Below are 15,440 nucleotides of genomic sequence, written 5' to 3' on the forward strand. Positions count from 1 at the left end.
TGGGATCGAGCCCCGCATCGAGCCCCGCATCGGGCTCCCTGCTCCGCGGGAAGCCTGCTTCTCTCTCCCACTCCCCCGCTTATGTTCCCTCTTTCGCTGTGTCTCTCTTTGTCAAAAAAAAAAAAAAAAAACTTTCATCAGATGTTTGATAGCCTTGTAAAACTTTTGGTCTTTGAGCTTGAATGTGGAGCTTTACTCCATCAGTAACACAATTTTCTTGTTGTAGTGCATTCTGAAGTTCTTCTGAAGAAAACAGAATCCAGTCCATACCTCTGTGAAATCCAGTCTCTTTGTCAAAAGGTACAGTGCACTTTTGTACATGGCCAAACTGTGCAATCTTGAAGTAAAAGGACAAAGTCGGAGATCCTACACTAATTGATACCAAAACAGTGTGAAGATACAATACTCTTTAAGACAGTGTGGTGTTGGGGCAAGGATGGACAGTCTAATGTTATATATGCATTTTCTGTGTCCATTCCCCACATTAGAAAATGAAAATGACTCAAGTGGAAAAACTGTGAAGAAAGCAGGTGAACTTAAGAAACGAGAGAGGGGCGCCTGGCTGGCTCAGTCAGTGGAGTGTGGGACTCTTGATCTCCAGGTCGTGAGTTTGAGCCCCAGGTTGGGTGTAGAGATTACTTAAAAATAAAATCTTAAAAATTTTTAATTAAAAAAAAAGAGGGACTAGAGAAACATGATTGGAAGTGACAGAGTGTATTAAGAGCTGAAAGCATAAAAAGATATATGCATGGCCATGTACATGCTTCCATTTCCTGTGAATACCTTATTTCCCATGTGAGAGAAAATAAAGACAAATGATTAAAGTGTTGTTCATTCTGGAGAGCTTTACCATGCTCCTTCCAAGAAACACATTCCACTGGAATAATGCTGGAAGGAACTAAGTTGGAGGAAGAGCTGTGTTACAGACTGAACTATGCCCCCCTCCCCCCCCGCCCCTTCTTAGGTTGACACTCAATGTGACTGTATTTGGAGATAAGGTCTTTAAAGAGGTAAGTAAGGCTAAATGAAGTCATAAGAGTGAAGGCCTAACCCAATATGACTGTTGTCCTTATCAGAATAGAGACACCAGGAGTGCCCTTGCACAAAGAAAGACCATGTGAGGAAACCAGTGAGAATGGTGGCAGGCTGCCAGCCAAGGAGAAAGGCCTCAGGAAAAACCAAACCTGCCGGCATCCTGATCTTGAACTTTCAGTCTCCAGAACTGTGAGAAAAGAAATATTTGCCATTTAAGCCACACAGCCTGTGGTATTTTGTAATGGCAGCCCTAGCAGACTAATACTTGACAACAAATGTTTGAAGGAAATTTTATTTATTTATCTTTTAAAGTTTTTATTTATTTATTTATTTTTTAAAGATTTTTTTTAAAATTTATTTATCCGAGAGAGAGAATGGGAGACAGAGAGCATGAGAAGGGGAGGATCAGAGGGAGAAGCAGACTCCCCGCTGAGCAGGGAGTCCGATGCGGGACTCGATCCCGGGACTCCAGGATCATGACCTGAGCCGAAGGCAGTTGCTTAACCAACTGAGCCACCCAGGCGCCCCTAAAGTTTTTATTTATTTAATCCCTACACCCAGTGTGGGGCTCAAACTCACAACCCTGAGGTCAAGAGTCACATGTTTTTCCAACGGAGCTAGGCAGGCAACACTAAAGGAAATTTTAGATCATGGAGACAGAATGATCACTGTTGCTTATAAGACATCATGATCATGACAAGAGCAGAAAAATCACATTCAAAAATGCAATTTCCGGGGCAACTGGGTGACTTGGTCAGTTAAGCAGCCAACTCCTGATTTTGGCTCGGGTCATGATCTCAGGGTTGTGAGATCAAGCACCACATCAGGCTCCACTCTGAGGGGGAGTCTGCTTGGCATTCTCTCTCTCCCTCTCCCTCTGCTCCTCCTCCCCCCACTCTCCCTCTCTCCCCTCTCCCCTCTAAAATAAATAAATACGTCTTTTTTAAAAATGCAATTTCCAGCACAGCCTAGGGTTATCAGAAGCTGTATAACACAAGCAAAGGGAATGTAACACTTGTCCGTTTTTAGTTTCTTTTTATGCTTTGTCAATACTTTCAGAAGACAATTCATGACCATTCACTTCTGAGACTCATTGCCAAGGAAAGCTGATTATCAGCTTCTTGGATCCGGACATGGATGAACATTAGACATTTACTGTTTCACTCCTTCTCAAGCTCATTCTTGTTCACCTTCATCCACCACTAAACAGCAACAGTGACTACAACCTCCATACCTCCCTTCTCATCTCCAGCCTCACTCAGGAGACACTGCAATTTCAGTAACCACATTTAGAAACTTGCCTTGTTTATTTCACTATTGCTGAGTGTTATTTGCCTTCATTATGTGTCTTTAACATATCATTTCACTGTTCATTTACATTACAGTATGCAGTTGTTGAAGTTAAGAGGAAAACATTCGTATCCTATGTTACTACACAAATTCATTAATGAGTTAATTAAGTGTTAAACAATTAAGTAACTGGTGTTTTAAAGGCTTTACATTAAGCAGAAAAACCTGGTTAATTGTTATATATTTTTTCTAGAGTGTTTCAAGCACTGAGGGAAATTAATTGGGGTTTTTAGACATGCTGGAAATACATTATTATTTGTTTTCATTTAAAATAATGACATACGGGGAGGGAAAAATAAAACAAGACAAAACCAGAGAGGGAGACTCTTAACCATAGAAAACAAACCAAGGGTTGCTGGAGGGGAGGTGGGTGGGAGGATGGGGTAACTGGGTGATGGGCATTAAAGAGGGCACCGGATGTAATGAGCACTGGGTGTTATATACAACTGATGAGTCACTGAACTCTACCTCTAAAACTAATAATACACTATATGTTAATTAATTGAATTTAAATAAAATAAAATAATGACATACAAAAATAAAATAAAATAATGACTTACAGACTCCCACTACCTAAAAATTCACAATCCAACATGTTTTTAGGAATGGATTCCTAAAAATCCTGAGGGATGCCTGAATGAGGATAAAAGGTACTAGGAAGAATAAAGTCATATAGTTATCATATTGTTGTATAGTTAATGCTGTCTCCTATTAGAAAACACCTATGATTAATCATTAGGGATGCTGAGATTGAACCCCTAGATTAAGGTGGTGACATATGATCCCCCGATTTACAGTTAATGCTTTCCCTCTTGAAACTAGAAAGTAATCTGCCTGGTGTTACTTTGACTCTATGTGCATGTTTACAGTAACCAATCATCTTTTGGTTTTAACACCAATTGATAATTCTTCCTGAGTCAATAGTTTTGTTGGAGTTTGTGAAATTATGTTTTTCCTAATTCTTTTGTTTCTTTTACATTGTTTAACTAGCATTTTGTGAAGGTTCTCTTCATTATCTAGAACTATTCAGTTATCCTAAAATAAATTTTTACTAGAAGAGCAAAATAAATGCTTAATATTTTCCCTCTAATTATACCAATTTTCAAAGTAAGTAGTTGTTTTAATAGTTGCCTTAAATGGTAACAAATGAGACTTCTTGACTACTCTCATTTTGGGTATCATTACAAAATAATGAATTTTCATCGATTCAGTGTGTTCAATACAATCCCTCTTCTAGTTGCTCAGAATGTCATAACTTTGTTCAGTGGGAACACTTTCATATGGGCTCCTAGGTTCTTTTGATATGACATTTTCTTCTACAGCTTTCTTTCTTTTTTTTTTTTAAGTGGGCTCCATGCCCAGTGTGGAGCCCAACATGAGACTTGAACTCACGACCCTGATATCAAGACCTGAGCTGAAATCAAGAGTTGAACACTTGACTGACTGAGCCACCCAGGCACCCCACTTCTATAGCTTTCTTGTTTTTAACATAAAAACATGTCCCAGGCACACCTTGAAAAATGCCTGCTTTAGACCTGGAACCAGCAGTTTCTTAAAGAAACCATACTTTGTTTTGGTTTTTTTGTTTCTTTTGTTTTCCATTGTTACTCTTTAAAAATGTTTTAAATTGAAGAATAGTTGACATATAATATTGTATTAGTATTAAGTGCACAACAAAGTGACTCAATATTTATATACATTAAGAAATGGTCACCAAAATAAGTCTATTACCATCCGTCACCATACAAATTTGCTACAATATTATTTATTATATTCTCTGTGCTGTACAAGGCCATGCTGTTTTAATGGGGAATAGTGTTAGAGATCACAACAAAGGCACTAGGGCTGCTCATTGCTTCTAATCCATTTCCATGGACAGAACCAGAAAAACACATATTTGAAAACTCATGAGTTCATATTGATTTTTCATTTTTCATGTTATTATGTTTTCACTTAGTTTCTTTGGTGATATAATATCTTTTCTCTTATACTAAAATTTTATTATTTACATTATTAATATAATTACTTGTCCTTTAACCTATTTATAAGAAAAAAACTATATTTTCAAAATTCCATTGCTGATAATACTACAAACAATAGAACTTCTGAAAGAAGTTAAAAAAATTTTTTTTTTTAAGATTTTATTTATTTGACAGAGAGAAACACAGCGAAAGAGGGAACACAAGCAGGGGGAGTGGGAGAGGGAGAAGCAGGCTTCCCGCGGAGCAGGGAGCCTGATGCGGGGCTCGATCCCAGGACCCTGGGATCATGACCTGAGCCGAAGGCAGACGCTTAACGACTGAGCCACCCAGGTGCCCCGAAAGATTTTTGAGACTATTACAACCTACTAAATAAACAAGATTGAAAAAAATACACATAATACTTAGCATTTTAACTTTTTTTTTTTTTTTAAGATTTTATTTATTTATTTGGCAGAGAGAGACACAGCGAGAGAGGGAACACAAGCAGGGGAAGTGGGAGAGGGAGAAGCAGGCTTCCCGCTGAGCAGGGAGCCCGATGCGGGGCTCGATCCCAGGATCCTGGGATCATGAACTGAGCCGAAGGCAGACGCTTAACGACTGAGCCACCCAGGCGCCCCCCCCCCCTTTTTTTTTAACTGGCTGCTTGGAGTTTATTTTCCACTTCATGCAAGGCATATGGTTACAGGTGTCAGGAAGGCTTGTGTGTAGCTTGGATAATAAAGAGTGGGGTTCTCTCAACTTCCTTTTTGGTGTTTTGCTGTTTTGTTATAAAAGAACCCAACTGGGGCGCCTGGGTGGCTCAGTTGGTTAAGAGACTGCCTTCAGCTCAGGTCATGATCCTGGAGTCCCGGAATCGAGTCCCACATCGGGCTCCCTGCTCGGCGGGGAGTCTGCTTCTCCCTCTGACCTTCCCCCCTCTCATGCTCTCCCTCTCTCTCTAATAAATAAATTAAAAAAAAAAAAATCTTTAAAAGAACCCAACTGCTTCTGCTTGCTGCGGCCTGCCTAGTCTATGGGGGGGGGGGGTTCTCTGATGAGCCTAGCACCTCCTGAAGCCTGGTAGCTGGTGATGGCCACTCAAGACTGGGGCCAGGTGTTGGCTTTGACAGGCTGGCCACCAGGCTGCTTCCAGAACCAAGTCATAGGTGATCGTGCTGCTGGAGGCCTGGGAGATTCCAAGCAATCTGGGGACTCCAACACTGTAGCCAGGAATGGGAAAATGGACTTCCCAAAAAAGAAGTTTGCCCACCAGTGAGTGGGTTGGCCCTGCGGAGACTGGGGTGGGGAGGGATGGCTTCCCCAGGATACTCTGCACTTCCGCAGAAGCTGTTACCAGAAGTGGAACCCGGGTGGTGTGGGTAATAGTGTGGGTGGCCATAAGCAAGCCACTGGAGGGGATGGCTGCCATACTGTTGTTTTTGGGCTTGTGGGAACCTCTGCACGACCCCTCACAGGCCTAGGTGTATGGAACCCTAGGTCACGGAGCCCATTTGCAGAGGAGACTGCGGAAGGCTGCTCCACGACTGAGGGGGGCACCAGGTGTAAATCCAGATCTTTCATAATGGAACTTGTTTTCTGTGTAATTCCTAATAACTTTAAAACAAAACCAAAACTCTAACATGGTATTTTAATTGGCTTACAGTAGAAATAACAAAGTGCTATGGGGATTAAGGAGAGGGAAGAAGCAATTCTGCCTTAAGTTCAGAAGGCAGAGGTGGAGGTTGGGCAGGTTCACCATTTCTTGAGCACCTATTAAGTGCCAGGTATATCTGAGGCTTTAAGGATCCTAAGATGGGCAACATGTGGAGATTGTCTGGGTGGGCCTCTCTGTTCCTGTGGGATGGCTAGCACCATTCCCCACTCTTCTATTCCAGGAATTCAATTTCCCCTTTGGGATTACATGCCCACTTTGTTCCCTTGATGGAATAATAATTAGGGTGCTCTGGCCAGAGGGTAGACCTGGGACAAAGAGGGAGAGAATCTCAAGCAGACTCCATGCTGAGCCCAATGTGGGACTTGATCTCATGACCCTGAGATCATGACCTGAGCTGAAACCAAGAGTCGGACTCTCAATTGACCGAGCTTCCCAGGTGCCCCCTCTCCTGGGAAATTTTATCTTGAGATAAGTAACACAAGAAATAAGAATGACTGGATCATCATCACAAAACATATGACCGGAAAAGATTCCCCAGGAGTTCCTGTTCCCTGAACCCCCAGAGCTTATCCTTACCCAGGTCTTAACCTTCCAAAGGCTGGCCCTTCACCCCTTCCTTCCATTCCAGGAGCCACCCCACATACTTCCATAGATTCGTTTTGATAATGTTAGTCAGAGCCAGCTTCCCTTGCTTGCAACCAAAGGATCCTGCTCAAAGGATAGATAGGCACACCTCATTTTATCGTGCTTCCCTTTAATGCACTTTGCAGATATTACAGGGTTTTTATTTGTTGGTTTGTTTTTTTACAAACTAAAGGTTTACAGAAAGTCTTTGAAGGTCTGCAATTGAAGGTTTGGAGCAAGTCTATTGGCACCATTTCTCCAACAGTATTTGCTCACTTTGTGTCTCTGCATCACATTTGGTAAATCTTGAAATATTTCAAACTTTTTCATTATTAATATATTTGTTATGGTGATCTGTGATTACTACTTGTTGAAAGCTCAGATGATCGTTAGTATTTTTTAGCAATAAAGTATTTCTTTAAGGTAGGTATTTTTTTTTTAAAAAGTAGGCTCCATGCCGTGTGGAGCCCAACGCAGGGCTTGAACTCATGACCCTGAGATCAAGACCTGAGATGAGATCAAGCCCTGAGCTGAGATCAAGAGTCAGACGCTTAACCAACTGAACCACCCAGGTGCCCTGCGGTATATACATTTTCTTTAGACATAATGCTACTGCACACTTAATAGGCTACTGTAAAAACATAACTTTTATATGCACTGAGAAGCTAAAAAGTTCATTTGACTTGCTCTGTTGTAGTGGTCTGGAACTTAACCTATAATAACTCTGAGGTATGTCTGTAGCCACCTGCGGAACGTGTGCCAAAAGAATGGCAGGTGGGTGTGATTTGGTAGCTCTCTCCCTGACCCCTTTCCCAATGTGTTCACAGTCCTTACCATGGGGATGGTACCATGGCATGGCTCTTTAGAAAGGCTGACAGATCACAGCGAGAATCCACCTTCTCAGCCATAAAGTCACATTTTCAGCCTCTTCTGGGTGCCATAATATTTTTAAGGAACATGCTTTGGGGAAAGCTATCAATCCTGGCTCTAGTTATAACTTCAACTAGGCCACCAACATTGTTGCCGTACTCTGGTACACCGAGATCTTTATGAAACCTTTGCTAACATTTAAGACCTTCTCCTGGCTTCCTTTATGACACTACAGTAGCCTGTACTGCCCACTAAGACAGACTTATCATACCACATTGTCATTATTTGTCTAACTTTGATAGTAGCTGTGAACTTTTTGAGGTCAGAGTATAAGGGTCTAGCATAGTGCACTGCACTAAATGTTTGTAGAACAAACCAAACCACAACCAAACATATATTATACATAAAGTCAGGTAAGATTATAGGTAAAGATCATGTGAACCAACTCCTTTAAAAATAAAAAGACAAGAGAACCAATGAGCAGATACATACCACCCCACAAAAACCCCCAGTTCATACTCTGAAAGATAACTTATCTGAGATCATTTAGTGGCAGGTCAGGGCCTAGAATCTGGCCCACTGACATCCAGGACAGTGTTTTCTCTGCACCAGTGCGAAACCATCCCATTCTTCCCCCATCAACATAACCCTGCCACATAACGAACACATCCAAGTCTTTGCAACTGTTTTCATGCTGTCTCTCCCACGTAAATTACTCAATCCAGTCCATTGTCAGTTTAGGTTTCAGGGCAAAGTTTATTTGAAGAAATTAAGTAAACTGTCACAATCTCCCCATTCCAATATCTACTTTTTTCTCTCTCAATAAAGGGCCTATCATGTGAGTGGGATGGAAAGGAAGGGGGTGTGCTCCTACTGTGCAGATACTCTTCAGCCTTCTGATATGTGCTGTCTCAGCCTCTGACAACAGCCACTTGTTCAACAGTGGTGCTACCCTGAGAGCATTTTAGGTCAGTGGCCATCTCCTGAGTTCACTGGTCACATTCCAATCACTGTGATCAGTATATGGGTGATCAGTGGTAAACAAAGATAAACAAGAGGCACAGGCTGTTGAGGGAATATCCTCTATTAAAAAGAGGGTTCTAAGAATGACACATGGAATGCTCAATTTGTTAAAGTGCTTAACTACAAAATTAAAAACAGAAGTGTTGGGAAGGTGCAGAGCAAGTTATGATCTGAGAGGCTTCTGGAAAGATCAAACAAAAGAAAGTACTCTGTCTTTTTAAGAGTACTTAAAAAGAACTCTGCCTAAATCATTTCAGCAATGACAAGGGAGACGAGAACATTATTAGTTTCTGAATTATTAGACCTTGGAACCAAACATCCCTACATGGAGACCAGCTCCTTTAACACCTCATGGAGACCAAATGAAACATTTTTATATCTTTTTGCTGTAACTCTTCTCTCACCAAACAAACTTCTAATCTGAAATCTGGTTTCCTTTATGAAAGGTCTATTATGGGCAAGTGATCAATTTATGTATGCCCTGTAAACCACCTTCCTATGGGGTGGTTTGCAAAAACCTGGAGAGGAGAAATCTGAGTTCCCAAATCTGCCAGGTTGATGCCCACACTTAAGAACAAGATATCCAGAATATATAGATCTTCTTGGCATGATTACAAGATCCAGAAGAGGGGTGTGATGGTTGTGAGGGCAAAGTATCCATCAGCAGCAGTGGCTCTCTTATCCTAGAAATTAGTGTACGGCCTCAGCAGTCAGTTGTAAGTCCAGTGAGCAGTGGCCCAACCCTGGCCCTTGCATAGGTCCCGATGGCGAAGGAAACAGGCATGGACTCGGAACCGACGGCCACAATGGGGGCAGGCATGCAGAGCTCCAGCATGGGTCTTCATATGTTCTGTCAGATGGTGCTTCAGCTTGAAGCGCTTATTGCAGATGCCACAGCCAAAGGGCCGAAGGCTGAAGGTCAGCATGATGTGCCGGTCACGCTTTGGCTTCACTGCAAACCGCTTCCCACACAAGCAACCAAAGCGTTTTCCATCGGCGGGGGGTGTACCTCCTAACTTGACAGGCCCATGCACAGCCTGTCCTGCCCCCCCAGGTCCCCCACCCCCTGACAGGATTTCATTCCCATGAAGATCCACTGGTTTCCAGGATGGACCTCCTCCTCCTCCATATGCTGCCCCTGCTCCTGAGGGCAGTGAGAACCCTAGCTCTCCATTCCCTTCAGTGTCCCCTCCAGGAAACACTTTGGTCTCCTCCTTTGTTCCTCCAGACTGAGTTCCACCTCCTGATATCTCTTCTTTAGGCTCAGAGGGTTCCTGCTTAATGTAGAAGACTTTGGGGGGCAGTGCAGTATGAGGGGTAGGTGGCTCAAGTGGTGCACTCTCGCCCTCTGAAACCCTGCGGGGAGTAGTGGATATAGGCAGTGGGTGTGATCCATGAGGACAGGGAAAAGCCCCTGATACTCTCTGAGGCTGAGGTGTCTGAGAGGGTGCTGCTGACCCCTGGTCCTCCTCCTCATCTTCTTCTTCTTCCTCCTCCTCCTCCTCCTCTTCTTCAACTTGAATCTGTAACACATCTCCCAGTTCACTCCCCTCCCCTAAAACGGGGCTCTCGGTAGAGGTGGAAGACTGCACTGGGGTCTGGAAAGGGGAAGAGCGAATGCACCAGCCTCCTGGAGAGGATGTGGTGGAAAGAAGTGTGTGATAAGAGGTCGCCCCACGGGTTGAAATTCCACCACCTGAGGTTTCTAGTTCTCTAAGAATCTCTGAGCACTGATCTACTACTTGCCACATCTGGAGGCCACTGGCCACAAGGAGGTGGGCAGGGAGAGCATCCAGTGGCAGACGGAGGCGCCCAGAATAAATGAGCTGGAGCAGCCCCTCGAAGGCATCGGCTTCAATAACGCTGGGCAGAGTGAGACGTGGCGCATCCCCCAGAAGAAGTTTGTCATGGAAGTAAGGAGAGGCAGCAGCCAACACTGCTTTGTGCGCCCTAAGTTCCCGGCCCTGCACCAAGAGGGACACATCACAGAACTTTCCCTCTAGCCTGTGGCGGTTCAGGGCTTCCAGCAGCACTGAGCTATGCTGCGGGAACTCGATCTGGATTGTCCGTGGGGCAGGGTTGCAGGTCGGGGAGGGGGGAACGGGGGGCATGGGCGTCGAGGTATCCATATGGTCGCCTCAGAAAGAGAGAGATCCCAGAGGATCAAATACAGGAGATGAGGGGCTGGGGGTGGACCCCCAGCGGGATGAAGGCTGTGGAGGAAAGAGACGGGGGTCACAGAAGCTCTGGATAAGGGCAACCACGTCTCCTCATACAACACCCGCCTCCCCAACCGAACCTGTGGAAACTTTTCAGTCAGTGGTGGTTTCCGCAGATCAGTCCCGCGCACTCCCCCACCAAGAAAAGAAAAACTAAACGACCACAACAAAAGACCAACCGGGGTTTCACTTCCAGGGCCTGTGGAGGAAGCTGAGGAGGTCCTTCCAGCCACGCGCCTGACCTCGCCTGCCCCGGACGGCTCCCGCGCGCCGCTCCACTCCTTCTCACGGTGCCCAGAGGGCCCGACTCCGGGGAAGCCGCGGCCGCCGGGAGACCGTGGGCGCCAGCAGGGATGCCCTTCCCGCCGCCACGCCCCCGCCGGTACACAAGCGGCACGGGGCCGGAGCGCGTCCGCGGACACCGCTCAGTCCCGGGCCGGAAGCCGCCGTCTTCCCGCCGGACGCCAACGCCAGGTACGGTGGGCGGTGCCAGAGCCGCAGCCAATCGGAAGGCGGTGGCCTACAAGCCTCGTGTTGATTGGTTGCGCGGGCGAGAAGGCGGTGCTGGCAAGGAGGTCTCTGACCCCCGCGCGGCCGCGGACGGGGTGGCGGCCCCTGTAGGAAGACAGCGAGCCAGGGCTCGAGAGACCACAGCCCGGAAGGAGGAGGCGACCCGTAAACCCTGAGGGTGATTAAATATAGCGCCCGCCCCCTGCTAGGTGCTGAGAAGGCGAGATTAGTGGGCACCTATTGTGTGGGCCAGCCATTGTCCGCATCACCTTGTTTCCTCCCCCAGCCCTGCAAGGTAGGTGTTGGTGTGCTGTTTCCTGGGGGAAACCGAGGCTGGCAAGTGATGGGCCTGGGATTAGAACTCAAGATTTGCTGAGGAACCAAGTTCTTTCCTCCATTCCCTACGGGAGCATTTTAACCAGCAATTAAATAAACCTTATTTCTAGGCAATTGCTAAATATATATGTATATGTGTGTCTGCAGATATATACTTGGAATTTTTTATCAGATAATGTTCCTGTTCCCTGGCCTCTTTACTCATTAGGGCTAAGGGGAGCAGTGGTGAGGGGACAGCGAGATTGGGTAAGCTTGGCCAGTGCACAACCCCTGCTCAAAAACAGAATAAATCTCGTCGCTGGGTGGGAGAATGATACTCTGGAGGAGACTTTGGGATCATGCAGGGATATAGTTTCTCCCAGGCTGTCAGTTTCCTGTCAAAAAGCAGGACCCTGCTCGTCCGTCTGGAGGTCCCAGCTTAGGAAAGTCAGCACAGCGATAAAAGAACAATCTCCGTTTATTAAACATGATTTTTCTGTTTCACCACACACTCCAGAAAAAAAGGAAATGGGGCTGGGAGTGGAGAAAAAGGGATAGTGGTGGAGGACAGAGAAGGCCGGGAGTGGGGTGGGATAGGGTAGGGAGGGATAACGAGAAAACAAAATAAAACAGGTAGGAAGAGCATCTCCCTACCCTTAGGGTGGTGGAGGGGGAGGGAAGCGTGGGGGGGGAGGGGGCCAGGAAGCTCTGTACAGAGGGGTTGCCCCCAGCCCACACACACACACCCCCGATATGTACAGTACAAACCCCAGATAATTACAACAGCCAAAGAGAGGAGGAAAGGGGGTCCAGGGGTAGGGTCTGAGGTTGGGAAAGCAAGGAGAGGGCACAGGGATAAAATTTCACATATTTACAACTTTTATATAAGTATAAATTTGGCCCCGGCTGGGTGTATGTGTGTAGGGGGATGGGACTGAAGAGGAACTGTCCATACAAAAGAAAGAAGGGTGAAGTCTGGAAAGAGTCTCAATACCAAACGCAAGAAGGGATGAGGGGGCAAGGCTGGGTAGGGGACAGCAGTCAGGGAAGAGGGGGTGCCAAGGAGGGGCTTCTCCCCTCCCATGACCTACCCACCCTAAACCCCATCCATCCTACCTCCCCTATCCCGCCAGAGAGCTATGTACAGAGAAACACCGAAAAATTGTGGAGCTGGCGGGAGGGAGGGAGGTGGAGGGAGATTGGGGAGGGGGGAGGATGAGAGGGAAGCCCAGCCCTGTCCTACCTCCCCCGGGGGGACAGAGTCATGGAAGGGGGCCCCCAACACCCCTCCTCCAACACAGGTCCCCCCACCCTGGGGGAGAGAGACATGGCTTTTCCTAGAGTAAGTTCCCCCCTCCCCCTGGGAGTAGAGACCAAGAAGAGAGAGGGGAGGGACGAGGGGGGCTGTGTGTGTCAGGGTAGGGCAGATCAACTAGTCTGTCCTCCCTAACACACACATCCTCCTAGACCCTAACCCCTCACCCTAACCTCAATTCCACCCCACCCAACACACTGGGGGAGGGGGGGGCATAAGCCCCCTCACCCCGCTCTGGGACCAGCCAAGAGCAGATCAGGTGTGGGAGGAAGGGGAGACAACTCCCGTTCCCCCCTTGCCGCCCCCTCCCTGCCCCGGTGGCCCCTCCACCCCATCTGGGTTCTGGGTGGGGAGGGAGTAAATTTAATAGTAGTAGGAGAAGGAGTTTGTGCGTGCTGAGCCCCCCCAGACGCTCCTGAGAAATCAAGGGGTAATAGGGCCCCCTCACCCGGGGTCCCCTCCCCATAACAAAGGGGACAGGGGAGGCCAAAATGGGGCGGTGGAGGGGAGTTAGATTGTCAGCTCTGGTTACTGCTAAAAAATCACCCTGAAGTTGAAAGTTTGGAGGTGCCACACCCCCAAGGTGGGGGTGAGGGTCTGTCCCCCAGTGCTCAGGGGAACGATGAGGCAGAGGATGGGGATAGCACCCCAGAGTGAAGGGGTCTGTGTGGGGTAGGTGGTGTCCTGGGGTAAGGGTCCCTGGGGGTCACAGGGGGCAGCACCCCAACAGGAAGGAAAAGGGGACAGCTAAGGGTCCGCACTCTTCCCGCCTGGAAATGGTGCAGTGGGGGTGGGGGATTGGTGCCCCCCAAGGAGGCATTCAGGGAGGCAATCCCACTGTCCCTCGGCGACATCCAGTCCTGGTGGTGGGTGCTATTCCAGGGTGGGGTGCATGGGGAGGGAGAAGGTCTGTGATGCTGGGTGGGCTAGTGGTCTGCGGTGTTTCGGAACTCGCCGTTCTCGGTGATCTGCAGCCGGGGTGGGGGGGGCGGTGCTGGGGGGGCCAGGCCGTTCCAAGGTGGGGCCAGCGTCACACGCGGGTTTGTTGGACCCAAGGGGGGAAGCTGCCTCTCCTGCAAGACACCAAAGAGGAGAGCGCGGACTTATTGAGACGCTTCGCGGGGGCCTGGGTGCCAGCCCCCTTAGCCATGGGCCCCCCGCCATAACCAGTCCACTCCATAAACCATGTCCCCCTCCCTGCCCCCAGGACAACCCCCCACCCCCATCCTCCTATTTTTTCCTCACCTGCAGTAGAAGTTACATCTTCTGGGATCAGGGAGAAGAGAATCTCACCCCCTGACTCCTAATGGGCCTTCAACCCAGGGAGTCATACCAGGAAACCAGTTCAAAAGAAACAAGTTCCTATCTCACCCCAGACCTAACCCCCTGTATCTTCCCCTACCCAGCCTCCCTCCTCCTCGTGGAACCCCCTCCCAGCCCACCCCCAATCCGAGGTAGGAACTTTGTGTTGAGGGAACAAGGGGAGGCAGTACAGCAAAACCTCATTAATCCAAACCCCCATGGATTTGGACTTTTTTCATAATTTGAACAAAAACTGGGCTTGCGTTTTCCTTTAGCTCTGAAGAAAGGGTGTGCTAAGCAAATTAATAGTGGAAACGTGTCTGTAGGAGGGTACCAGCCAACAGACTTTTGAATCCTATCTATTCATTAACGCATGCTCCCTAAGGGCCTCCAGTGGAAAAGCCTTGTTCATCGAGTCCTACTTACTGTATGTATTTTGAAGACATGCATTTCATTAAATAGACACTGCCGTTCAGTTTTGTCACTTGTTCAGAGTGGTCATCTTCTCGAATATAACTTTCCAAATTAGAGAGGTTTAACTGTACTGGGGGGTGGGGGGCGATGGGTTCAGGGAAGTGATGGGGGATGGTAAAAACATAGGGGGAGGGCTGCCTGTCTCGTGCTAAGGGCAGAAATGACTAGGAGCGTCTGCAGAGGCACAGCATGCCCGCATCTCTGTGTCCCCAGGAAGCAGAACTGCTTCATTCCTTTCCACCCCCATGTTCCTTTCAATCCCTCTCCCTGGGATCGCGGTTAGAGGGAGAGGGGTACCAGACCCTACTCCCACCCCTGGACCAGCTAGCTCCTGCCTCCTGCCCTCAGCTCTGGCTTCTGTTCCTCTGCTGGGAGAGAAGGAAGCCACCTGTACTACACTTCTGGTCGCTCACTTGGCTTTTTAAAATACAGGCACAAAATTAATTTTTAAGCCAATGAATGCATTGCAGAGGGACCAATACCTAAAAGTGATTTAGAAAGTGTCCAAGTTATTTCCTGGGCCACGGGGCATTTAGGCCCGTTATGTGTAACCATATCTCTGTGGGATACAAAAACATTCCAAGTAGAGGCTCCCGGATCAGCTCTCCCTTCCAAATCAAAGAGCTCACCTCTCAGAAGGTCACCAAAACCCCAGCCTTAAGCAAAGCCTCCCCCTTAGCTTGCTGAGCATCTCGTACACTTTCCCCAAGTCAGCGAGAGAGAGGAAATTACGTATGGTAGGGGATCCTGAGTATGGCAGGAGAGCA

General features: G+C 47.4%; 2 protein-coding genes across 15 annotated transcripts in view; both read right to left on the bottom strand.

The window, feature by feature from the left end:
* Positions 1–7,226: 7,226 nt before the first annotated feature.
* Positions 7,227–11,205, bottom strand: ZBTB9 (zinc finger and BTB domain containing 9). The gene is made up of 2 exons (XM_032410012.1): positions 10,937–11,205; positions 7,227–10,751 (listed from the first exon to the last, which is right to left on the bottom strand). Exon 2 carries the CDS (start codon positions 10,665–10,667, stop codon positions 9,249–9,251), a length of 1,419 nt encoding a protein of 472 aa, XP_032265903.1. The 5' UTR covers positions 10,668–10,751; positions 10,937–11,205; the 3' UTR covers positions 7,227–9,248.
* Positions 11,206–12,044: 839 nt separating this feature from the next.
* SYNGAP1 (synaptic Ras GTPase activating protein 1) overlaps positions 12,045–15,440 on the bottom strand; it is a 31,494-nt gene continuing 28,098 nt past the window's right edge. For 10 of the 14 annotated variants that reach the window (XM_032410018.1, XM_032410017.1, XM_032410016.1 and 7 more), the window contains one exon: positions 12,045–13,970. In XM_032410018.1, coding sequence (XP_032265909.1) covers positions 13,824–13,970 — 147 coding nt within the window. In that variant the 3' untranslated portion in view covers positions 12,045–13,823. The remainder of the gene's footprint in view (positions 13,971–15,440) is intronic. The other 4 variants (XM_032410019.1, XM_032410020.1, XR_004300202.1 and 1 more) reach the window with 4 other exon arrangements.

Source organism: Phoca vitulina, unplaced genomic scaffold (assembly GCF_004348235.1).
Source record: "Phoca vitulina isolate PV1807 unplaced genomic scaffold, GSC_HSeal_1.0 scaffold11, whole genome shotgun sequence".
Lineage (NCBI taxonomy): Eukaryota > Metazoa > Chordata > Mammalia > Carnivora > Phocidae > Phoca > Phoca vitulina.